Raw genomic sequence first — 26,416 nt, 5'->3', positions numbered from 1 at the left:
TATATGGAGATAACCTACGCATCACACAAAGTCTGACCTCACCAGCCCATACTTGGGCATGGACGACTTATATCTCCATATACGGAGATGGCCATATATGGAGATACGATGACATCACAGAGTCCACAGCTGATGATGTGGCGTGATGTCATACAATAAACAAACAAGCCCTATATACTGATGCGATACGATGACATCACAGAGTCCACAGCTGATGATGTGGCGTGATGTCATACAATAAACAAACAAGCCCTATATACTGATGCGGAGATATGAGCAGGGCAAAGGTGTGACGTGTGACGTGTGACCGACCGACCGACGGACGGCCGGTGGAGGTTTTCATAGTAAACTGCTCCCTGACGGTCGCAACTAGGCGACCTGACGGTCGCAATAAAGAAAGAAACGGGAAAAGACCATTACTGCATGAAGCCTGGTGGGCGAGGTTATTACTGTACCAGTAAGACTCCCTAATCGGGAGATAAATATCACAACCTCCACCTCTCACGTCATACGGGTAGCCATAGTTACACCTGGAATGTTGAATTTCCATATATGGAGATAACCTACGCATCACACAAAGTCTGACCTCACCAGCCCATACTTGGGCATGGACGACTTATATCTCCATATACGGAGATGGCCATATATGGAGATACGATGACATCACAGAGTCCACAGCTGATGATGTGGCGTGATGTCATACAATACACAAACAAGCCCTATATAAAGGGGCAATTCTCACCAGGGAAGAGAGCATTGCCTGGAATGTTGAATCTCCATATATGGAGATAACCTACGCATCACACAAAGTCTGACCTCACCAGCCCATACTTGGGCATGGACGACTTATATCTCCATATACGGAGATGGCCATATATGGAGATACGATGACATCACAGAGTCCACAGCTGATGATGTGGCGTGATGTCATACAATAAACAAACAAGCCCTATATACTGATGCGATGCGATGACATCACAGAGTCCACAGCTGATGATGTGGCGTGATGTCATACAATAAACAAACAAGCCCTATATACTGATGCGGAGATATGAGCAGGGCAAAGGTGTGACGTGTGACGTGTGACCGACCGACCGACGGACGGACGGCCGGTGGAGGTTTTCATAGTAAACTGCTCCCTGACGGTCGCAATCAACAAACTACTACAACTAAAAAAATAAACACACATCAGCCATTGTAAAAAAATAAATAAGAAAGGGATCCCTAATTATGTAAGATGAACAATAATGAGGGCAACTGGCCATGACTGAGGGCAAGTAGAACATGACCTGTACTTTCCAGACGGACAAGTGCCTCTGAGACCATGGTGTCAACCCCTGGTTGGTACTTTTTTGTATCTTAGCCTACTATTTAAGATTGACCGACATAATAAAAATAAGCGAATATAAATATATTAAAAAAATAATTATATATATATATATATATATATATATATATATATATATATATATATATATATATTTATATATTAATTGTTTAATTTTTTTCCCCGGACCCAGGCCTGTTTCAAAAAAAATATTTGTGGACCTTCAAGATTTGTATTTGAGGACCCCTGGTCTAGTGGTTTGAAGTCTAGTGCGTGTTGTGTGCTTGTTGGATGGTGCTCTGTACAACCACAGGACTCTCACTAGACTTCCATCTGGAATGCATTGCGCTGTCTCTGCCCCCCGCCTCCCCCACACAACTCTCACTCAACTTAGTGCCTGACTGTCTGGTGGGAAGCCTAAAGGCCTCTCCATACTTCGACCGAAATGTTCGGTGAGTTGTGTTTTCCGACGTGCAAAATTCCGAACTCTCGTTCGGTCCAATGCTTTTCAGAAGTCCCGAGGGATATAATTTTATGGTAGAAAAGGACCTTTTGACCGAAAACGGCGGTTTCGGTCGAAGTATGGAGAGGCCTTAAGACATTCCTATCTATTTCCTCATCTATATTTGCTGTGTGTGTGTGTGTGTGTGTGTGTGTGTGTGTGTGTGTGTGTGTGTGTGTGTGTGTGTGTGTGTGTGTGTGTGTGTGTGTGTGTGCACGTGCGTGTGTGCGTGCGTGTGTGTGCGTGTGTGTGTGCCACTTTGTCATGTCCTTGAGCAAGACTCTGAACCCCTAGTTGCTCCTGGTGAGCAGGTTGGTGCCTTTAATGGTTTCCTCCGCAATCGGTGTATGAATATGATGTACAATAAAGCACCTTGGATTAAGGTGCTATATAAAAGCACCATTTACATTTTTTGCCATTTCACTTAGCATGAGATCACTTTGTCATGTTATGGTGTTGTATATTGTATGTATAAGAGGAGAGACATACTGTGTGTGTGGAGGTCCAGGTTCATCACTGAAGAGAGGACCTTGTCCTTTAGACCAGTCACTCTTCATAGACACACAGCTGGGTGTTGGAGACTCTGCTCTGTGACTTCTGGAATCATACAATGTTTATACATTTTATTAGCATGAGAGAGTAGAACTGTTTTGGGATCCTCAATGTTGAAACAGCAGCAAAAAAGAAAAAAGCAATAGAAAAAGTTTAAAGCAGTTTGTTGCATAGACAGACAGACATTCCAATCTATTTCCTCATCTATATTTTCTGTGTGCGTGCGTGCGTGCGTGCGTGCGTGCGTGCGTGCGTGCGTGCGTGCGTGTGTGTGTGTGTGTGTGTGTGTGTCACTTTCAGAGTTTAGAATTTCAGCCCGAGCCAGACGGGACACGACGGGTCGGCGCAGGCTGGGCCAGGCTCAATTGGTCACGTATATGACAGGCTTTGGTTTGGGTCGGGCTTTTATAAACCGGTAGGCAAGCACAGTGAGGTATCATGATGTCTCTGTGACTGTGTAAGCTGCGCGCTCACAACTCTATGGCTGCACCGCTGCGCTGTTGCACAACTTGACAGTTGAGTGTGTGTGAGTTTGCTGTGTGTGGCTGGCTGCTGTGGTGTGTGCATGCATGCGCTGGTCGAGCAGAGCAGAGCAGAGCGGAGGACATTGTTGAAACAGTCCACAGACACTTTTGTATCCTAATAATCATAATAGACCTTGTGTGAAAGTTGTAGCTATAATAGCCTGTACGCCTGCTGACTGATTTAGCAGTGGCCGTCAGCTTTTTGATTGATTGAAGAATTTAAAGACAGTTGGAAAAGGACTGTTCTTAACAAATCACCAAATTCGAAAAAAGGCTGCTGCAGCAATTAAGCTTGTTTATAATGTGGGGCTGCGGCTGTGTTGGTCTCCTATGGTCAATTATGTATCGGCTTTGGGTCGGTCCCAGCTTACGTTCTGTTGGGTTGGGCCGGGCTCACTTTTTTAGGCCCAATCTAAGCTCTAGTCACTTTGTCATGTTATAGTGTTATATATTGTATAGGAGGATTGACATACTGTGTGTGTGGAGGTCCAGGTTCATCACTGAAGTTAAGAGGTATTCCCATAGACCGGTCACTCTTCATAGACACACAGCTGGGTGTTGGAGACTCTGCTCTGTGACTTCTGAAACCATACAATGTTTATACAATCTATTAGTAGGGGTGCAACGATTAATTGTAATCAAATTGATAATTAAATTAGTTGCCAACTAATTTAGTAATCGTAATCGAATCAGCAAATAATCACTTGAATTATCTGGAATTCTTATTGGCAAGCTGGCAGGCACTTCACCACTGAATACTTTATAGTATACCTTGAACAAAATCATCATATACAAAGCTTTATACCTTATATTCAAAGTAGAACTGTTTTGCGCTCCGCAATGTTTAAACAACAGGAAAAAAGGGGAAAAAAAGCAAAAATAAAAGCCTGAATCGCTAGCCACAGCCCTTTAAATGTATGTTTCGGCGATACAGGTCTGGGTGCGCTCTCATTGAAGCTGTTTTCCTCGTTTGGAAATTCGTCTGGCGAATCAGCGTCGCTTCAACTCGATCTCGGGGCTTGTGAGCAGCGTGGGTGGGGTTTTCACAGAACTCATGTGAGATTCCAAGTAACCCAGTGCCGCCGCCAGACCGTACCGTGCATTCCCAAACATAAACATCACGTTGCCTGCCGTGGTAACATGCGATCGTATCGATCTCGCTATGAAACATCATCTGTTGTGATTGGTCAGGTGGTGGACCAATCGCAAAAGACTGCCTCTTTGGCAACACCCATCCCAGAAACGGTTGCGGATGAAAGCACTTTCAGACTGTATAATGGAGTGAAACGAAATGTCAATTCAGGCTGAGTGTCAGGCTAAGACATTACTATCTATTTCCTCATCTATATTTGCTGTGTGTGTGTGTGTGTGTGTGTGTGTGTGTGTGTGTGTGTGTGTGTGTGTGTGTGTGTGTGTGTGTGTGTGCCACTTTGTCATGTCCTTGAGCAAGACTCTGAACCCCTAGTTGCTCCTGATGAGCAGGTTGGTGCCTTTAATGGTTTCCTCCGCAATCGATGTATGAATATGATGTACAATAAAGCACCTTGGATGAAGGTGCTGTATAAAAGCACCATTTCAATTACCATATCACTTAGCATGAGATCACTTTGTCATGTTATAGTGTTATTTTATAGGAGGATTGACATACTGTGTGTGTGGAGGTCCAGGTTCATCACTGAAGAGAGGACCTTGTCCTTTAGACGCATCACTCTTCATAGACACACAGCTGGGTGTTGGAGACTCTGCTCTGTGACTTCTGGAATCATACAATGTTTATACATGTTATTAGCATGAGGGAGTAGAACTGTTTTGGGATCCTCAATGTTGAAACAGCAGCAAAAAAGAAAAAAGCAATAGAAACAGTTTAAAGCAGTTTGTTGCATAGACAGACAGACATTCCAATCTATTTCCTCATCTATATTTTCTGTGCGTGTGCGTGCGTGTGTGTGTGTGTGTGTGTGTGTGTGTGTGTGTGTGTGTGTGTGTGTGTGTGTGTGTGTGTGTGTGTGTGTGTGTGTGTGTGTCACTTTCAGAGTTTAGAATTTCAGCCCGAGCCAGACGGGACACGACGGGTCGGCGCAGGCTGGGCCAGGCTCAATTGGTCACGTATATGACAGGCTTTGGTTTGGGTCGGGCTTTTATAAACCGGTAGGCAAGCACAGTGAGGTATCATGATGTCTCTGTGACTGTGTAAGCTGCACGCTCATAACTCTATGGCTGCACCGATGCGCTGTTGCACAACTTGACAGTTGAGTGTGTGTGAGTGTGCTGTGTGTGGCTGGCTGCTGTGGTGTGTGCATGCATGCGCTGGTCGAGCAGAGCAGAGCGGAGCAGAGCGGAGGACATTGTTGAAACAGTCCACAGACACTTTTGTATCCTAATAATCATAATAGACCTTGTGTGAAAGTTGTAGCTATAATAGCCTGTACGCCTGCTGACTGATTTAGCAGTGGCCGTCAGCTTTTTGATTGATTGAAGAATTTAAAGACAGTTGGAAAAGGACTGTTCTTAACAAATCACCAAATTCGAAAAAAGGCTGCTGCAGCAATTAAGCTTGTTTATAATGTGGGGCTGCGGCTGTGTTGGTCTCCTATGGTCAATTATGTATCGGCTTTGGGTCGGTCCCGGGCTTATGTTCTGTCGGGCTGGGTTGGGCCGGGCTCACTTTTTTAGGCCCAATCTAAGCTCTCGTCACTTAATCATGTTATAGTGTTCTATAGTGTGTAGGAGGATTGGCATACTGTGTGTGTGGAGGTCCAGGTTCATCACTGAAGTTAAGAGGTATTCCCATAGACCGGTCACTCTTCATAGACACACAGCTGGGTGTTGGAGACTCTGCTCTGTGACTTCTGAAATCATACAATGTTTATACAATCTATTAGTAGGGGTGCAACGATTAATTGTAATCAAATTGATAATTAAATTAGTTGCCAACTAATTTAGTAATCGTAATCGAATCAGCAAATAATCACTTGAATTATCTGGAATTCTTATTGGCAAGCTGGCAGGCACTTCACCACTGAATACTTTATAGTATACCTTGAACAAAATCATCATATACAAAGCTTTATACCTTATATTCAAAGTAGAACTGTTTTGCGCTCCGCAATGTTTAAACAACAGAAAAAAAGGGGAAAAAAAGCAAAAATAAAAGCCTGAATCGCTAGCCACAGCCCTTTAAATGTATGTTTCGGCGATACAGGTCTGGGTGCGCTCTCATTGAAGCTGTTTTCCTCGTTTGGAAATTCGTCTGGCGAATCAGCGTCGCTTCAACTCGATGATCTCGGGGCTTGTGAGCAGCGTGGGTGGGGTTTTCACAGAACTCATGTGAAATTCCAAGTAACCCAGTGCCGCCGCCAGACCGTACCGTGCATTCCCAAACATAAACATCACGTTGCCTGCCGTGGTAACATGCGATCGTATCGATCTCGCTATGAAACATCATCTGTTGTGATTGGTCAGGTGGTGGACCAATCGCAAAAGACTGCCTCTTTGGCAACACCCATCCCAGAAACGGTTGCGGATGAAAGCACTTTCAGACTGTATAATGGAGTGAAACGAAATGTCAATTCAGGCTGAGTGTCAGGCTAAGACATTACTATCTATTTCCTCATCTATATTTGCTGGGTGTGTGTGTGTGTGTGTGTGTGTGTGTGTGTGTGTGTGTGTGTGTGTGTGTGTGTGTGTGTGTGTGTGTGTGTGTGTGTGTGTGTGCCACTTTGTCATGTCCTTGAGCAAGACTCTGAACCCCTAGTTGCTCCTGATGAGCAGGTTGGTGCCTTTAATGGTTTCCTCCGCAATCGATGTATGAATATGATGTACAATAAAACACCTTGGATTAAGGTGCTGTATAAAAGCACCATTTCAATTACCATTTCACTTAGCATGAGATCACTTTGTCATGTTATAGTGTTATTTTATAGGAGGATTGACATACTGTGTGTGTGGAGGTCCAGGTTCATCACTGAAGAGAGGACCTTGTCCTTTAGACCAGTCACTCTTCATAGACACACAGCTGGGTGTTGGAGACTCTGCTCTGTGACTTCTGGAATCATACAATGTTTATACATGTTATTAGCATGAGGGAGTAGAACTGTTTTGGGATCCTCAATGTTGAAACAGCAGCAAAAAAGAAAAAAGCAATAGAAACAGTTTAAAGCAGTTTGTTGCATAGACAGACAGACATTCCAATCTATTTCCTCATCTATATTTTCTGTGCGTGTGCGTGTGTGTGTGTGAGTGTGAGTGTGAGTGTGAGTGTGAGTGTGTGTGTGTGTGTGTGTGTGTGTGAGTGTGTGTGTGTGTGTGTGTGTGTGTGTGTGTGTGTGTGAGTGTGTGTGTGTGTGTGTGTGTGTGTGTGTGTCACTTTCAGAGTTTAGAATTTCAGCCCGAGCCAGACGGGACACGACGGGTCGGTGCAGGCTGGGCCAGGCTCAATTGGTCACGTATATGACAGGCTTTGGTTTGGGTCGGGCTTTTATAAACTGGTAGGCAAGCACAGTGAGGTATCATGATGTCTCTGTGACTGTGTAAGCTGCACGCTCATAACTCTATGGCTGCACCGCTGCGCTGTTGCACAACTTGACAGTTGAGTGTGTGTGAGTGTGCTGTGTGTGGCTGGCTGCTGTGGTGTGTGCATGCATGCGCTGGTCGAGCAGAGCAGAGCAGAGCGGAGGACATTGTTGAAACAGTCCACAGACACTTTTGTATCCTAATAATCATAATAGACCTTGTGTGAAAGTTGTAGCTATAATAGCCTGTACGCCTGCTGACTGATTTAGCGGTGGCCGTCAGCTTTTTGATTGATTGAAGAATTTAAAGACAGTTGGAAAAGGACTGTTCTTAACAAATCACCAAATTCGAAAAAAGGCTGCTGCAGCAATTAAGCTTGTTTATAATGTGGGGCTGCGGCTGTGTTGGTCTCCTATGGTCAATTATGTATCGGCTTTGGGTCGGTCCCGGGCTTACGTTCTGTCGGGCTGGGTTGGGCCGGGCTCACTTTTTTAGGCCCAATCTAAGCTCTCGTCACTTAATCATGTTATAGTGTTATATATTGTATAGGAGGATTGACATACTGTGTGTGTGGAGGTCCAGGTTCATCACTGAAGTTAAGAGGTATTCCCATAGACCGGTCACTCTTCATAGACATACAGCTGGGTGTTGGAGACTCTGCTCTGTGACTTCTGAAATCATACAATGTTTATACAATCTATTAGTAGGGGTGCAACGATTAATTGTAATCAAATTGATAATTAAATTGGTTGCCAACTAATTTAGTAATCGTAATCGAATCAGCAAATAATCACTTGAATTATCTGGAATTCTTATTGGCAAGCTGGCAGGCACTTCACCACTGAATACTTTATAGTATACCTTGAACAAAATCATCATATAAAAAGCTTTATACCTTATATTCAAAGTAGAACTGTTTTGCGCTCCGCAATGTTTAAACAACAGGAAAAAAGGGGGAAAAAAAGCAAAAATAAAAGCCTGAATCGCTAGCCACGGCCCTTTAAATGTATGTTTCGGCGATACAGGTCTGGGTGCGCTCTCATTGAAGCTGTTTTCCTCGTTTGGAAATTCGTCTGGCGAATCAGCGTCGCTTCAACTCGATCTCGGGGCTTGTGAGCAGCGTGGGTGGGGTTTTCACAGAACTCATGTGAGATTCCAAGTAACCCAGTGCCGCCGCCAGACCGTACCGTGCATTCCCAAACATAAACATCACGTTGCCTGCCGTGGTAACATGCGATCGTATCGATCTCGCTATGAAACATCATCTGTTGTGATTGGTCAGGTGGTGGACCAATCGCAAAAGACTGCCTCTTTGGCAACACCCATCCCAGAAACGGTTGCGGATGAAAGCACTTTCAGACTGTATAATGGAGTGAAACGAAATGTCAATTCAGGCTGAGTGTCAGGCTAAGACATTACTATCTATTTCCTCATCTATATTTGCTGGGTGTGTGTGTGTGTGTGTGTGTGTGTGTGTGTGTGTGTGTGTGTGTGTGTGTGTGTGTGTGTGTGTGTGTGTGTGTGTGTGTTTGTGTGTGTGTGTGTGCATAGGCGATTCTAGCCTCTTCTATCAGGGGGTGCAAGACAGACCGAGTACTGCGTTTTTTAGCGGTTTTGTCCTGTTGTTTTAACGTTTCTGCAGTTTATTTTTTACCCAAATGTAACCCAAAAAAAAGTGCAAAACAGGTGCTTCTTTTTCTAGACACCATGAGCAAATTTATTTACTTATATTTTGCAGGCAGAGGCAGCACAAGACATATAAAGCCAAACATCAAGTTTATCATCAAGCAATCAAGCAATCATCCTTATATTATTACACAATGAACTGCAGCCTCCGGTTTTTGGCACTTGCATACTGATCAATTATTTGCTGCAGTTTAATTTCGTGTTCTTTCTCAATCTGTAAAATGCCTATATGGTGTTAATCTCCCACGATAAACCGGGGGGTGGAGCGTTTCAGCAGGCTGATTAGTTTGAACACCTGGTTGTTCTCTGCCTGTATTGCCCGAGGTATTGCCTTCATTGATAATTTTAACACTTTCTGGGAAAAGAGCAAACTTTTTATCCGTGATGGTCTTCACCTGAACGACGCTGGGGCCAGAATACTGAGTGATGTCCTGTCTTTTGGAATCATTCACGCTGGCCAAAACATGCATCGATACTCTCTGACCGGATGTCGGTCCGTCAGTAAATGATGCTCACCGGGTCCCAGTCCCCACTACCACTTAGGTTCCACATTGACAACTGAAAGCGTCCTAGCTGGACTTGGACCTGAATACTGTAAAATCCCAGTTTTAATTTCAACCCGCTGTTCCATTAAACCTGCTATTAGACTGCGCAGCCCATCAGTTAATATAAATAACTTAATTATTCCTACTATTCACAGTAATCAAACTACCATGCCCTCTATCCTCCGAATGGCACTCTTAAACACAAGGTCCCTTAATAAAGATAAAACGTTTTTAGTGAGGGACCTAATCACAGAACGGAAACTAGACTGTCTGTTTTTAACAGAAACATCGCTTACTACAGATGCCCCTGCTGTTCTTATTGAAATATCCCCCCCAAATTATGACTTCTTCCACTGTAATAGATATGGAAAAACGGGTGGAGGGGTAGCCTCTATAACTGCAAATGTGTTAAATGCTAGAAGTGTTTCTTTTGGCATTTTTAAGTCTTTTGAATATCATGCCTGTATTTTAGACTGCCAAGGCCCTGCTTTAGTAATAACAGTATATAGACCACCAAAGTTACTCAACTTTTTAACTGAATTTTCTGAGCTCCTATCTGTTATAACTACTAGCTACAATAAGATAATAATCTCAGGTGACTTTAATTATCATATTGATAAAGATAATGACAAAAAAGCTACAGATTTTATGTCTATAATAAATGACCTTGGCTTCACTCAGCATGTGAAGGGCCCAACCCACGAACGTGGCCATACATTAGACCTTGTCATTACACGGGGGCTCACTGTCCACATTTCATCAATTATAAATGTTGGCCGAGTCTCTGACCATTCCTGCATTGAGTTTACAGTATGTCTGCCAGTGCCTTTGTGCAATACTGAACGCTCTGTTAAAAAGCGATACCTTACCTCCGAAGCAGCTGAACATTTCTCACGCCATTTAAACAACTTGCCCATTCCCACTCGGCCCTCATCTGTTGATGAATTAGCGACTACTTTTAACGATAAATTAAGGTCAACGCTCAATATTGTAGCACCCACCAAATATAAAAAGATGTCTTTAAGCGGAAGCCTCCGTGGAGAAATGAATTGGTGAATAAACAAAAAAGAAACTGTTGCAAAGCCGAGCGTACATGGAGGAAAACTAAATTACAAGTTCATTATGACATTTTTCGAGAACAGCAGAAGAAATATAACACGACCATTAGAGAGGCTAGGCAATCACATTTTTCAGAACTCATCCAAAAAAATCAAAATAACCCTAGAATACTTTTTTCCACCATTGACAGTTTGATAAACCCCCCTTCCCAATATCCTAGTAATTTCTTTTCTACCACTAAATGCAACGAATTTTCAGCCTACTTTAGAGATAAGGTCATAACAATCAGATCGAATATAACCCACAGGTCATTAAACACTAATGAACCTTCTCCTGCACACAGTGAAAGCACTTTAGACCACTTCACAATAGTGGATCTTGAAATGGTCAGTAAAGTGGTGACTGGATTAAAATCCTCCACCTGTGATCTTGATCCTATTCCCACCGCCTTTTTTAAAACTGTTTTTAACTGTTTATCTGGAGAACTTTTAGATTTGATCAACCATTCCCTGCTCACAGGCACATTCCCAAAATCACTAAAAACTGCCATAGTCAAACCAATCATTAAAAAGAACAATCTGGATTGTCTATTACTTAGTAATTATCGGCCCATATCAAACCTCCCCTTTTTAAGTAAAATTTTAGAGAAACTAGTTTTTAATCAACTATATGATTTTTTAAGTATGAACAATGTGTTTGAGTTATTTCAATCTGGTTTTAGAGCTAACCATAGCACAGAGACAGCCCTAGTCAAAGTTATAAATGACCTGAGAGAGAGTGCAGACGCCAAGAAGTTGTCTGTCCTTGTTCTTCTCGACCTAAGCTCTGCTTTTGACACAATAGATTACAACATCCTCCTGGACAGACTTGAGGGTCGTGTAGGTCTTACTGGCACGGTTCTTAAATGGCTGAGATCCTATCTGACAGGGCGAGACTTTTTTGTGGCATTGGGTGATCATGCATCTGATAAAGTGGAGATGACATGTGGGGTTCCCCAAGGCTCCATACTGGGCCCTATGCTTTTTAATCTTTACATGCTGCCACTGGGCAATGTCATCAGGAAGCACAATATAGATTTCCATAGTTACGCTGACGACACACAGCTTTATATTTCTGTATCCCCAAATGATCTTAGCCCCATTGATACGTTAATAAATTGCATCTCTGACATAAACTCCTGGATGTCAGATAATTTTTTGCAATTAAATAAAGATAAAACTGAAATCCTAATTATCGGGGATGAGATAAATAAAAAACTAGTCTCTGATAAATTAAAACACTGTGCACTAAATAATAAGGACCAGGTCAAGAACCTTGGAGTCATACTTGACTCTAATCTGAATTTTAAAGCCCACATTAGTAATATCACAAAAGTATCTTTTTACCATCTTAGAAACATTGTCAGAGTCCGTTGCTTCCTCTCCCAGGCCGACACGGAAAGGCTAATGCATGCCTTTATTACTAGTAGGTTAGACTACTGTAACGCTCTCCTAATTGGCGTGCCAAACAAAGACATTTCTCGGCTACAACTAGTCCAAAACGCAGCAGCACGTGTTTTAACAAAAACCAGAAAGAGAGCACACATCACACCCATTTTAAAATCACTCCACTGGTTGCCTATTCGTTTTAGAATTGATTTTAAGGTTCTTTTACTGGTTCACAAAGCATTAAATGGAAACGCACCTGTTTATTTAACTGAAATACTATCTCCGTATGTGCCTAGTAGACCACTTAGGTCTTCAGGCACCGGTCTCTTAGAAGTACCTACCCCAGAAACCGTGAGACACGGGGAAGCTGCCTTCAGTTTTTATGGCCCTACTCTATGGAACAGCCTGCCTGTAAATTTGCGGCTCACAGACTCCATTGACAGTTTTAAGCGAAATCTAAAGACTCACCTTTTTAGCATTGCTTTTACATAGGTTTTACTTTACTTTTTATTGCGCTCTCATATATTTCTTTTTTTAATGTTTCTATTCTCATGTCTGTATTTTTTATCTGTTTTATATTCATATGTTTATATATATTTATATATATGTATATGTTTATATACCATATTATGTATTTATAGATATTTATGTGAAATAGTTTTTCTTTTTCTTCTCCTTTCCTTATTGCTTTTAAATGTATTTTGATCTGTGAAGCGCATTGGGCTGCACTCGCTGTATGAAATGTGCTATATAAATAAAGATTGATTGATTGATTGATTGATCTCACAGACCACCCATAGTGCCTGCTGAGTCTGCCAAGTTAACAACAGAAATAATTTCCCCTCCTCTCTTTTTGCGCACATTTTACAAACCACTCACTGTTTTATTTAATAATTATAAAATAAAGTTACATTACAAAAAAAAGTAAAAAAAAAAAAAGTAAAAAATAAAATAAAAAAATGGCCACCTGGTGGTCAGGGGTGCAAGTGTGTGTGTGCCACTTTGTCATGTCCTTGAGCAAGACTCTGAACCCCTAGTTGCTCCTGGTGAGCAGGTTGGTGCCTTTAATGGTTTCCTCCGCAATCGATGTATGAATATGATGTACAATAAAGCACCTTGGATAAAGGTGCTATATAAAAGCACCATTTCAATTACCATTTCACTTAGCATGAGATCACTTTGTCATGTTATGGTGTTATATATTTTATAGGAGGATTGACATACTGTGTGTGTGGAGGTCCAGGTTCATCACTGAAGTTAAGAGGTATTCCCTTAGACCGGTCACTCTTCATAGACACACAGCTGGGTGTTGGAGACTCTGCTCTGTGGATGTGATGTTTGTCAGCTTCCTCCTTCTTGCTCTCCATGTTGTTCTTTATTAAACCTGTCAAGATTACAGTCAATAAAATACATCAGAAAACACAACATGCTAGAGATGCATGGCATTAACCATAAGCTTCCTTTATTGGAGCCTTTCGGCCATTTGCCCAGTGCCTTTTAACACACACGAACGAACGAACGAACGAACGAACGAACGTGTTGCCAATGACATAGGATGATACGTTGAAATATTAACTGTGAACTGCTATGAGGCAAAAATATCACCATCATAATGATGAGACTACAGTAGATGAACAACAATAGCACCATCATAATGCTGAGACTACAGTAGATGCAGATGCATGCAGTAGCTCTTGTCAACCAACAGGTGTCCTACTATACCACAGAAGTGAAATATCACAATAGAAGAACAGGGAGACCTTGAGTCCTTTGAATGAATATCATGTGGTGTAAAGTAACTAAGTACATCTAAGTAGCCTACATATACTTAAGTAATGTACATAAGTACAATTTTGAGGTAGTTGTACTTGAGTAATTCCAATTTCCAATACTTTTAATTCTACTCCACTACAACTCGGATCCAAATATTGTAGGCCTACTTTTACTCCACTACATTTACATGAAACCACTACGTACCAGATACTTTGCAAATATAAATAAATACATAAAACACTTTGGCCTTATTTTATACTAACAGGACTGATCGGGGATAGCTACTGGGACGTAAGTCGGGACTTGATCAACCCCGGCTGGGTCACCTGGGCGAGGGTGTATGATGTTGCGAGACCCGAAACACCCGTCGACCCCAGGCTACATCACTGATGATACGTAACAGTTGCATCCTTGTGATACAGTATGTTTTCTTTTCATCATGGCTATTTGAAAATAGACGATCTACAAGCTCACAACGTGTCGCATCATGACGCATTGTGAGCTAGCTTGTAGATCTGCTATTTTCAAACATTTTGTATTTTTAATTTTGGTACTTTAAGTACATTTTGATGCCAATACTTCTGTACTTAATTACTCAAGTAGATTTTTAATTCTGGACTTTCTATATTGCAGTATTGATACTTTTACTTAAGTAAAACATGTGAGTAGGCAAATTTTTCCACCACTAATACTATTGATTAACATACTTTACCCTGGTTAAAATAATGTTTCATTCACTAAAACAAGTCATGGACTGCTGGCAGCTTTGAGATGTCAGCTAGCTCAACAGTTCCTTTGTATTAAAATATTTAAAATATATTGTAAAACTGTTAATTGTAAAATAGCTTACTAAATTCACAAACATTAAATACTCAAAAGGAAACCAAACCACATCCTTAAAACAACTTGTGTTTCACACAGGCAGCTTCCCCTCAACCACGTGGTTTATATTCAAGAGAAGCAGGGAGCAAGCAGCAGCTGCTCTCTGCATGTTGCACATGTGGTCTGCAACGGAAACACTGTGTGTGTGTGTGTGTGTGTGTGTGTGTGTGTGTGTGTGTGTGTGTGTGTGTGTGTGTGTGTGTGTGTGTGTGTGTGTGTGTGTGTGTGTGTGTAGGCGGACTCAAGACCGGATGACACTGTTAACTCACAATGAAAACCAACAAGGTTTCAGCCGAGTCGGAAAAGACCGCCGAGTGCAAAGCTGACACGGGTTTACCTAACCGTCATAAAAGGCCATAAATAATTATACCAAATATACACGCGTACTTATAGGGTTAAATAATCAACATAATTATTTCATAATGTTCTGCTCTGTCTAAATAAGCATTTTGCTGGTGACATCAATCCTAAGATTCATAACCAGATTAACCACAGAGAACAAGTACAGACAGGCAGACTAGACAACAGGGAGTGGTAGCTTTAGTAGAAACCAGAAGCATAAAGTAGCCTATAAACTGTTCCTGTGAGAACCAAGTGGTTCTAGTAGTGAATATTAAAACAACAACACCTACTTTACGTTAGCTTTTGGTCCTTATTGTGTTTTGTTTTGTCTTCCTCACATGTTGTCCTCACTGTCAAGTTCACAGTTGTTGTCGTGTCTCAAAATGGCTCCCTGAGATACGCTGTGCCTTTCATTTCCTTATAATGTGACTTTGACCCGCCTCTACAGCTCTAGGGCTACAGGCAGTTAGATCAGTGGTTCTCAACCTGCGGGTCGGGACCCCCCCAAATTATTTGGGGGGGTCCCCAGACGTTTAGCTAAATGTTAACATTGTTTTCTCTCTCAACAGTTAACAGACCAACATACATCATAACTTATAATGTATGTTGGTCTTATAATTTATAAGTGTATCTCACATTTATAAAGTGACAATTTAAAGACTTTAAAGACCTTTTTAGTACCTCTGGTCAAACATTGGTCAAATTGTCAAATATTAGAGACAGACATTGTGAAAATAGCAGATCTAAATGCTCACAGAGCATGTAGATCTGCTATTTTCACAATGGAACAGATCGGGTCAAACCAAATGGGTAACACTTTACTATAAGGTACAAAGTAATACACTTAGTTAATGCTTAACTAACACTTTATTACTGATTAACTAATAGATCGGTTAATCATGAATTAATCATGAGAAATCATCAAGTAATGTTGGAATAGCTATTACTTAACTAACTTAATCTATCAGTAGTTAAGACTAAGTTAGTTAATAGTTAGTTAACATCAACCATATTATGGATGGTTTGTAGATCTGTTTTTTCTGGTCCAATATGGGAGACCCCTGGAAGTTTTAGACCAACCAGTATCACCGGGTCAACGCACTAATCCTACCCGCCTATGAAGCACTCATCCTGGGCATAGAATTGACCAGAAATAAACAGATCTACAAACCACCCATAATATGGTTGATGTTAACTAACTATTAACTAATATAGTCTTAACTACTGATAGATTACGTTAGTTAAGACAAGTAATAGCTATTCCAACATTACTTGATGATTTCTCATGATTAATTCATGATTAACCGATCTATTAGTTAATCAGTAATAAAGTGTTAGTTAAGCATTAACTAAGTGTATTACTTTGTACCTTATAGTAAAGTGTTACCACTAAGGGTAATGCCAACTGCCAACTCCTATAATTCCAAGTGCTTGTGCAGGGGGGTCCCCAGTTCAAATATGATTATTTGGGGGGTTGCTGCCTGAAAAGTTTGAGAACCACTGAATTAGATGATATCATGTCATCTATTCTACACAGAGGAACCAACACATAATAGTCAGGGAACGAGGTGGGCAAATCCCACATGTCTCATACAGTCATACTCTCATTCCAACCCCCAAGTTATTATGTTATGAGTAGCCTATGCTATGACTGTAGTCAGTGTTTAAACACACAATAGAAGATCATTGGGCTGACTGACGTGAGGACAGGGTTCACCCAGCATGAAAACAAGCTGAAATACAATGCCATGCATTTGTTGTCTTTTGTACTGTAGGAACACTATAGCCCAGTGGTTCTCAACCTTTTCAGACCGCGACCCCCCAAATAATCATATTTTAACTGGGGACCCCCCCACCCTGAACCGTTACATTTTGTATAACACAGTTTGATTGGGACAGCAGCAGATCTACATGCTCACAACGCCTCGCAACGAAACATTGTGAGCATGTAGATCTGCTATTTTCACAATTTCTGCCTTTGAAATTTGACAATTTGGCCAATGTTTAATTTGTCATTTTAGAAGCATTAAAAAGTCCTTAAATTGTCACTTTAGAAGTGTGCAGATACCCTCTCCTTATGTTGGTTTGTTTACTGTTGAGAGAGAAAACAATGTTTCACATTAAGTTAATCATCTGGGGACCCCCCTAAAATAATTTGGGCCCCCCCTGGGGGTCCCGACCCACAGGTTGAGAACCACTGCACTAGCCTGTTCACACAATAGACAGACAGACTGGCAGACAGACAGACAGACAGACAGACAGACAGACAGACAGACAGGCATGTCAGACACACAGACAAGAGAGTCTTTTCACCGCAGTTTATGACTCATTTCGCCTACCCCCAATTCTGCTGTCAGACTGTCCATGTTTGCATATTATCTCTTTGTCATTTAAATATTATAGTGACTGTGACAGTGGTGTTACCTGGCTGTCAAACGGTGACCATTAGTCCTACACATGGCTATGCACTCCATAGTAACCACATCAATAGTTTTAGGCGAATCTGCCTGACACCAATAAAATAAACAGAAGCAGATTTACAGTGGAAAGGGGAGGTGAGGATGGGCTTAGATAGATGTCGTTCATATCCAGCCTATTATTCTTAATCGTATTTACGGTGTTATAGCCATATTTTGAGCGGTGCCACCGCTTGCCACGTACGGTCTCCTCTCCTCAGCATGTTACTAGGACAACGACCGACGCCGTCTCGAGATAAACTGTTCTCGAGATAAACTATAACCGGCATGTATCTTTCTCACTGACTGCTACTACTGCTGCTGCTGCTGCTGCTACTACTGCTGCTGCTGCTGCTGCTGCTGGCTGCTGCTGCTGTTGTTGTTAATGTTGTTTTTGTTATTACACCCCCTATATTTCCGCCCCTGCCCAGGTTTTGAAGATGCATTCAAAACGGTCGTGAAGTTCTATTAACAACTCGGCCATAATTATGATTAGGCTAGATATCGTTCCTGGCCAAGGTTTAGCCTAAACGTCTATCTCTGACATTCTCTGTCGCTATACTCTCCCAAAACTATAACTGACATTCCAAAGTGCAATTCTCCTCCTCCAACAACATGGCTGTAGCCTACCAACTAAAACATAAAGTGAAGTGCAGTCAGTGATTACACTAAACTAAAACATAAATATAAAGTACAGTCAGTGATTACCCTAAACAGGTAGCAGTCCCTCCGTAACGTCGCGGGTGTTCCATAATATTCCATAGGCATGTAAAGACGAGTTGTTGGGTTATCCAGTCTGTGCGTGTTTCCTTTCTGCTCCGACTCTGCGACAAGCACTTTAAACGGTTACACCCCGCCTTTCCGAAACACCGCTATTCCGAACGTTGACTTCTAACCTAACACCGCTATTCCGAACGTTGACTTCTAACCCTAACCCTACCCCTAACCCTAACCCTAACCCTTACCCTAACCCTAACCCTAACCCTACCCCTAACCCTACCCCTAACCCTAACCCTAACCCTAAACCTAACCCTAACCCTGCTTCGGAATAGCGGTGTTTCGGAATGGCGGACTGTTGCCCTTTAAACACCTCCCTCTCTCTCTCTCTCTCTCTCTCTCTCTCTCTCTCTCTCTCTCTCTCTGTGTGTGTGTGTGTGTGTGTGTGTGTGTGTGTGTGTGTGTGTGTGTGTGTGTGTGTGTCTCCCCCCCCCCCCCTCTCTCTCTCTCATGGCCATTGGCCAACTGCTGCTGAAGACACGTGATTTACAGTAAAGTAGAGAGAGGGAGGGAGGCAGGGAGATTTGGCACATCAAAGCATTATGATTATGAATACCACAAAATAATAAACTAATGACAGAGTAGGCCTACAGCATCTTGCAATGGGCCTGGTGTACAAGATACACTACACCTCCAAGATACCCTTGTACCTGACAAACTACTTCTTAAAGGTCAAGGATGTTCACGATCACAACACCAGAGGCAGCTCCACTAATCATGATCAACCTAAATTTACCACTAAACAAGGCTCTAATTTGTTCTTCTGCTATACCACCAACATGTGGAACGCCCTACCGCAGGCCTTAAAGGAGAGCAAATCCCTAGCCTCCTTCAAATTGTTCTGAAAAGTCACCTTCAGGCCTGACTATAAAGCCCCCATCTGTTGTTTTTATTGCCCCGTTTGCCTTGGCATGACAGGGGTGAAAACAGACCCATCCCAAGGGAGGATAACACGGGAATCGGCTGTTTTTTTTGCTTTTGTAATTGATGTTATCCTAAGCAAAGTAGGCCTACTCTGTTCTATCCTTCTGTCTTTCAATGTTATATGAGATACATAAAGCGGTTCCTGTGGAAATAAGCCATAAAGCTTACTAGGATCTCCTTTTACGTAATTTACCTTGTAGCCTACCAGTGATTTGTGCTGTCATGAAACTGTACTTTTTTCTATTGCAAACTGCTAATAAACCCTTCAATCAATCAATACCGTAGATAAAATAACAGCATTTTTGTAGTGAAAGTTAACATTTTGGAATTGACATGACTTTGTGAATCCATTGTTAAAGGTTGTAGGTTGTCCCCTGACTGTTCAGATGCTGCTGATGTGCATGGCAGTAGTGGTCAAGGCGCGTACCACATACTAGGCTATGATGCCTGCTGGCGTCGCTGGTTCGATTCCCGATCCGGACGACCTTTGCCGCATGTCATTCCCTATCTCTCTCCCCATTTCCTGTCAGTCTACTGTCCTATCAAATAAAGCCCCCCCCCCCCCCATTGCTCATGAGGGTGAGGAGTGGACATGTGTGTGTGTGTGTGTGTGTGTGTGTGTGTGTGTGTGTGTGTGTGTGTGTGTGTGTGTGTGTGTGTGTGTGTGTGTGTGTGTGTGTGATAATTAAACAAAGTAAAGTTGATCAATCAGACAGACAATAATGAGTTGTCTCCTATACAGCATGTTGACTAGAAGTTATTAGATATTAGTAGTAATTATAGGCTAAGTACGTACTTATACTTACTTTACTTATAAATTATTAAGTACTTATACTTACTTTACTTACTAGTAAGACACCTAAGTCTATATAACTTCTAGACTAAAAATGTCAGTGCAGTGTGAGGGACCTCCATACATGGGCATAAAAGGCATTGTATGTAGCCGATGTGGCATCCATATATGGGTATGCCCATATCAAGTAGGGGAACCACACTAACATAATCCCTATTATGCCCATATATGGAGATCCCTGTCTGTAGAACCAGCCACACTGGTTAGACTGACATGTATAGTCTATTAGGTTAGACTGACAAGTCTGACATATACATATTGGCATTCACAGAGTATCAATATTAAAAATGCTATATTTGATGTTGACTTGGATTGTCATTGTTGACTAAATCCATAAGGAAACGTTTTTATTTAACTAACAAGTGACTGTGGAACTGAATTATTACACAATATTAATTTCTGATCCAAACTCAAATAATTAGTAGTGAAAATAGCCGACCTACAAGCTCTGTCTGCTCCTTTACATTACAGACAGACAAATATTACATTACATTTTCATTGTTGTCATAATTATTACAGTTTCTTAAATGTTTCTTTCAAGAGAAGCTCATGGAGGGAAACTTTAAGGAAGAGAGGAGAGCAGTCTTTTCCTGCCTCTCCTCTGTCTGCAGCTGAAACAACGGTGTCGGGTGTCACTAACATGTGAGGCACTGCAGAGCAAAACACAACGTATGGCATAACTTTCTTACTCTGTGTGCAGTTATTGTGCATGCCATGGCCATGCACTCAATTATTATTATATACAATTATTATATTGTTTTAACATTTTAACATTTTGACAGTTCTAGTTTTTACAACTATGCCTAAACCTAACCTTAAAGGAGTATTTCACCCCTAACATGACTTTTTTTTGGTTGTTGCACACACTTCTCACGTAAAATCTCAAAGCATCAACCTATAACATACAGATGTCAATTACACATCACCTTGTCGAAACACTACACAATGTTCAGTTGTTGCACACACTTCTCACGTAAAATCTCAAAGTATCAACACACAACACACAACTATTCAAAACTCTACACATTCAAGTCTGATGTCAATTACACAAGCAGCTTGTTGTATAAACACTATTGCACAACTGAACATTGAGACAGGAACCAGAGACAGTGATGGGCACAAAATACAAAAAATATTTGAAATACAAAGATACTATCTTGGTGACACTATCCTGGTCAATATTAGACGGGAACGGTCCCCTATTCCGAAACACCGTTATTCCGACGGACCCCTATTCCGAAAATAGGGGTCTCCTATTGTGAGGGTCTCCCCCCCCTCTCAACCCCCCCCCCCCCCCCCCCCCCTCTCTCCATTCAGACACTAACCCTATCTCTTACACTAACCCTAACCTTAACCCCTCCCATGGAAGTGTTGCCAAAAGAAGTCACTGTGGGAATGGAGATATGTCTGAATGGAGACATGTTCCCCTCGCTCTCTCTCTCTCGCCCGCTCCCCCGCTCTCTCTCTCTCTCTCTCATTTCAGTTTGCGATGCATGCACGCAATGCATGTGAAGCCATGGGAATTAAGGAATGCACGCACAATCAACCCATGAACAAACATGATACAATTGAGTAGGAAGAACACCACCAAATAAGTCTTTTAAACTCTCCCAAAGTCACCACTCGACAGTGAGTACTGAGTACAGTGAGTAGCCTTTTTAATTCATTGCTCATCTATCAACCTTATGAAACAATTGCGCAGACCCACGCACGTGTCAATGGTATTGTATTGTTGGCATGAAACATGATTGTGAAAGCAATGTGCCACATGCAGACACAGCCTGCGCGATTATAGTCCAAAGATTGAAGCTGTTTTTTTTTTCTTTCTTTTTTTTAGACTACTTTTCATTCAATTCGTTTTCAGTCCCATGCAATGCAGTAGGCCTAATACTTTAACTGTTGCTATTGGCTGTTTGTGCACCTGCTTTTAATGTAGGCCTATGCATTACAATTATTATCTCCGGTATTTTTTTCAGATGTCCAGTAAATTTTAATCATGCCGGTCACGGTGACCGGCAGTTTAAAATAATGGAATTCATGCTCATATAAATGCCTACTTCTGCTGCTGACTTGACATGACAGTGAAATTAGAATCATTTAGGAGAGAGAAAGGCCTTCTTCTAAATGTGTGAGTGGCTTATTGGAGGGCTGTATGCCTATCTTTGATGCGGGCATCTGATGGTTACATTTCAACATTGTTTTATTACATTGTAATCACAAGATTGATACAGAAGTTAAGAGAGAGAGAAAGAGAGAGAGAGAGAGAGAGAGAGAGAGAGAGAGAGAGAGAGAGAGAGAGAGAGAGAGAGAGAGACTTCGGAAGCAGAACGGACTGCGCCTAAACACTGTTCGAACGGTGTGAACGGACTACAGGGACTCATGGACTAAATATTAAATAATAGCCTAAATAATAGGCTATTCGGAATAGCGGGGTCTTATATAAAAATTGGAACCACCGCTATTACGAACAATGGAAGTCTACGTTCGAAATAGCGGTGCGCCGGAATAGCGGTGTGTAACCATATTAGACCAAGTACTGACCAAGTATTTAGATTTTTTTCAAAATACTTTTTTATATTTTTTGCCCATCTCTGACCGGAGGCATGATGCCTAAATCTACTGTAGGCTAAACCATGTACCCAAATAAAACTTTTTGGATGCATATTTGTGTGCTGTTTTATGTTTGACTATATAAAAAAAGTAGGCCAACACTCAGTAATTTTACAAAAGGAGAAATAGCTCATTCTCCAGAGTCAATGTCATTCATATGGTGTGTTCCAATTCAATGGTGTGTTTTCAATTTTGCACTCCAGTGTGCTGTAAATGCTTGGTAGTGTGCAGCAAATGCTTAGTTGTGTGTACTGAATGAATGGTATGTGTCATTTGAAAATATGGCGTGTGTACCAAATGAAAACACAAGTCCATTTTGTGAACACAGTTACACTAAGACACCATGCTTCTCCTCTCCTCTCCTCTCCTCTCCTCTCCTCTCCTCTTCTCTGTGATATATTGGTAGAGAGCCCACCTGCAAAGCAGAAGTTTCAGGGTTCCATTCCAGGCCCTGCTACTGTGTCACCATGAACCTCCAACTGTGATAGAGGTCACATAGGAGGAGCTAAATGTTTCCCCAGGATCAACTATATCTAATCATAATTAATGGGTGGGGGTGTCTACAAAGTTTTAAAGACAAATTCTTATAAAGAATAATGGAGTGTTGGTCTGAATTAATCAGTGGTTCTCAACCAATCCACATAGGTAGAAGAATAAAAGTCTGCACACCGATTTATGCTCCCAATGATAAAAGTTTACTTGTGGTAACGTTTCGAGCCTAACGGCTCTTCATCAGACCTTCACAATAGCAGTGTAGACATGCATTTATCTAGTCAGTGTGTCATCCCACACATGTGGGCCATAGACCAATCAGTCCCCAATCAGTGTCCCATGTTCAATGTCACCATTACATATTACATGTCTTGTATTTGTACCTCATACATCGTATACATTATATACATACATATACATAACCAATTCTGTTCCCAAGAATTACAAATATACAAATACAAAAGGACTCAGGCCCTTAGGCCATCATAATGCTACCTAAAAGAGGCGCCTCTTGTCTATTGTAGAGATTAGTAAACATGGGACAAAAACACCTTAATATACTAGTAAGACACCTCAGGGTGACATGCGACCTCGCCCTTTAGGGCGAGGTCGCGCCAATTCTTGACTATCTGGCCAACCACAGTGTTTCTCTGACGATTCTAGTTGTTATCATTCTGGGGGGAGTTTGTTCATGTTTTTGTGAGGGTATCAACCCTAGGAGACACGGGGAGAACATGCAAATTCCACACAGAAAGGCCCTATCGCCAACCCCACCGAGGGTGTGAGCGATGGGGCCTAAACATGGAAGTGTGGAGAACACTATATATGGAGATAGTCCAGTCCATCATGTCATAATGGGACTACCGTCATAGACAGTAGCCATTGTTAGGCCGGAGTCAATGGCTGTGTCTATGACGGTAGTTCCATATGACATATTGGACTAGACTATCTCCATATATAGTGTTATCCACATCTCCATGTTAGGACTCATATATGGGCATAAAAAGTATGTCATGTGACATCACTTCCTGTACAGACAGTCTATGACGGTAGTCCCATATGACATATTGGACTAGACTATCTCCATATATAGTGTTATCCACATCTCCATGTTTAGACAGCCAATGACTCCGGCCTAACAATGGTTACTTTCTATGACGGTAGTCCCATATGACATGATGGACTGGACTATCTCCATATATAGTGTTATCCACATTTCGTGTAGCCGCCCTGTACAGGAAGTGATGTCACAACTCGCTGACATCACACTGACATCACAGAGGATACGGAAGGACGGTCACGAGGATACGGAAGGAAGGAAGGAAGGAAGGAAGGAAGGACACTCAAGCGACACGATTCTTCAGAGTATATGCGACCTTCGTTCGCAATTACAATATACACAGGAGAGACTGTTATACTAGAGGAAATAAACAAACAGGGCAGTACTTCAATTGAAAAAAGAAAACACCAGATGTATATGAACATCAGAAATAGACAACAAACACAAACACTGTGTCTGTCAGTACCCAGATCCATATAGGCCCAAATCCAGCAGAGACCCCCTATAGGAAGGGTCTAATATCGTAGTCCTCATTAAGGCCCTTAGGAGCTAGAGTCTGCAATGTGTGAATCCAAAAAAGTTCCCGTTTTAACAGCATGTCATTAATGTTTCCCCCTCTGCGTGGTAGTTGTATTGATTCGATACCTGTGTATCTAAGCATAGAGACAGTGTGTCCTGCTTTAGAGAAGTGTACAGCCACAGGGCTAGTGATAACATTGTTTCTAATTGTACTGCGATGTTCTGCAATGCGGGTTTTTCAATGGTCGTGAGGTTTTCCCAATATACGCCAGCCCACAAGGGCACTTCAACATATATATCACATTGGCTGTTGAGCATGAAATTATGCCTTTGATTTTGAATTTCTTCCCTGTATGGGGATGGTTAAACAAGTTAGATTTGCGTGTAAAGTTACACTGTTGACATCGGCCACAGGTTTAATTTCCAGCTGGGTTGTCACTAAGAAAGTGTGAGGGTGCTGGGGGGGGGGCAAATCAGCCCTCACCAGCATGTTACGCAGATTGGGGGCCCTCTTGTGTACCACCCGGGGGGGTTGGGGTAAACATTTTTTTAGCACGGGATCTGTGTCGATAATATACCAATGTTTCTTTATGGCCTTTTCTATATTGTTGGATACAGGTGAGTAGTCAAGAGCACAGAACACTCTGGGTTCGGTCTGCTTAGGCCGCTTACTGGTAAGGCACTCAGCCTGTGTAGTGCCAGAGAACCGTGATGCTGCATTCTTTATCCAGGCTTCTTTATAACCTCTCTTCCGGAAGCGTTCCTCCAAGTCCTTGGCCTGGGTATTGTAGTCTTCGTTGGCACTGCAGATCCGTCTGATGCGGTTGAACTGGGAGATGGGGAGATTCCTTTTGAGAGGGAGAGGATGATATGAGTCACCATGTAAAAGAGAGTTCCTGTCTGTGGGTTTTCTGTATAAATTCGTTTTCAGGCCATTGTTTTCCTTGATTATTAGAATGTCCAAAAAATTCATTTCCTTGACACTTGCATCCATAGTAATTTAGATGTCTATTTTGAGCGTTCATAAATTCATGGAATTCCTTTAGCAGGGGCTCTGTTCCTGACCAGATAAGGAAAATATCATCCAGGTATCTCCTCCAATTGGAGATGTATCTTAAATATGGATTTACCTGGTGATTAAAGATGATGTCCTGCTCATAGAGTCCCACATATAGGGAGGCAAAGCTAGGGGACATCCTGGATCCCATGGCCACGCCTGTCTGTAAATAGAAGGAATCGCCAAATAAGAAATAGTTGGATATTAGGACATCTTTAATGAGACCCACTAAGCAGTCTGTGCTTGGGTTGCAGTCAGCTCTCAGATCTAAAAAAGTAGCCTCTAGGCCCCCTTCAAAGGGTACATTCGTATACAGGGACTCAATGTCCATTGTTACCAAAATGTCTGTTTCCTCCACCTGTTGGATTGATTTTATCATAAAATCCATGGAGTCTCGGGTATACGAGGGCAAAGTGGTTACTAGAGGTTGGAGGAAAAAGTCAACAAAGGCTGACATATTTTCAGTCAGGGAGCCTATATGGCCGAAATGATGGGTCTGCCTGGAGGGATCTCTGTGATTTTTTTATGTACCTTGGG

General features: G+C 41.9%; 1 protein-coding gene across 1 annotated transcript in view; it reads right to left on the bottom strand.

Annotated features, from left to right (window-relative positions):
- LOC308290153 (protein NLRC3-like) overlaps nt 1-26,416 on the bottom strand; it is a gene marked incomplete at both ends in the record, with an annotated part of 56,385 nt that overhangs the window by 14,426 nt on the left and 15,543 nt on the right. Inside the window, 2 exons of the mRNA XM_080731928.1 lie at nt 25,439-25,651; nt 25,953-26,042. Coding sequence (XP_080588054.1) covers nt 25,439-25,651; nt 25,953-26,042 — 303 coding nt within the window. The remainder of the gene's footprint in view (nt 1-25,438; nt 25,652-25,952; nt 26,043-26,416) is intronic.

This window comes from Nannobrachium achirus, assembly GCF_963921795.1.
Source record: "Nannobrachium achirus genome assembly, chromosome: 1".
Taxonomy (NCBI): domain Eukaryota; kingdom Metazoa; phylum Chordata; class Actinopteri; order Myctophiformes; family Myctophidae; genus Nannobrachium; species Nannobrachium achirus.
This window is presented reverse-complemented; position numbering and strand designations above follow the sequence as displayed.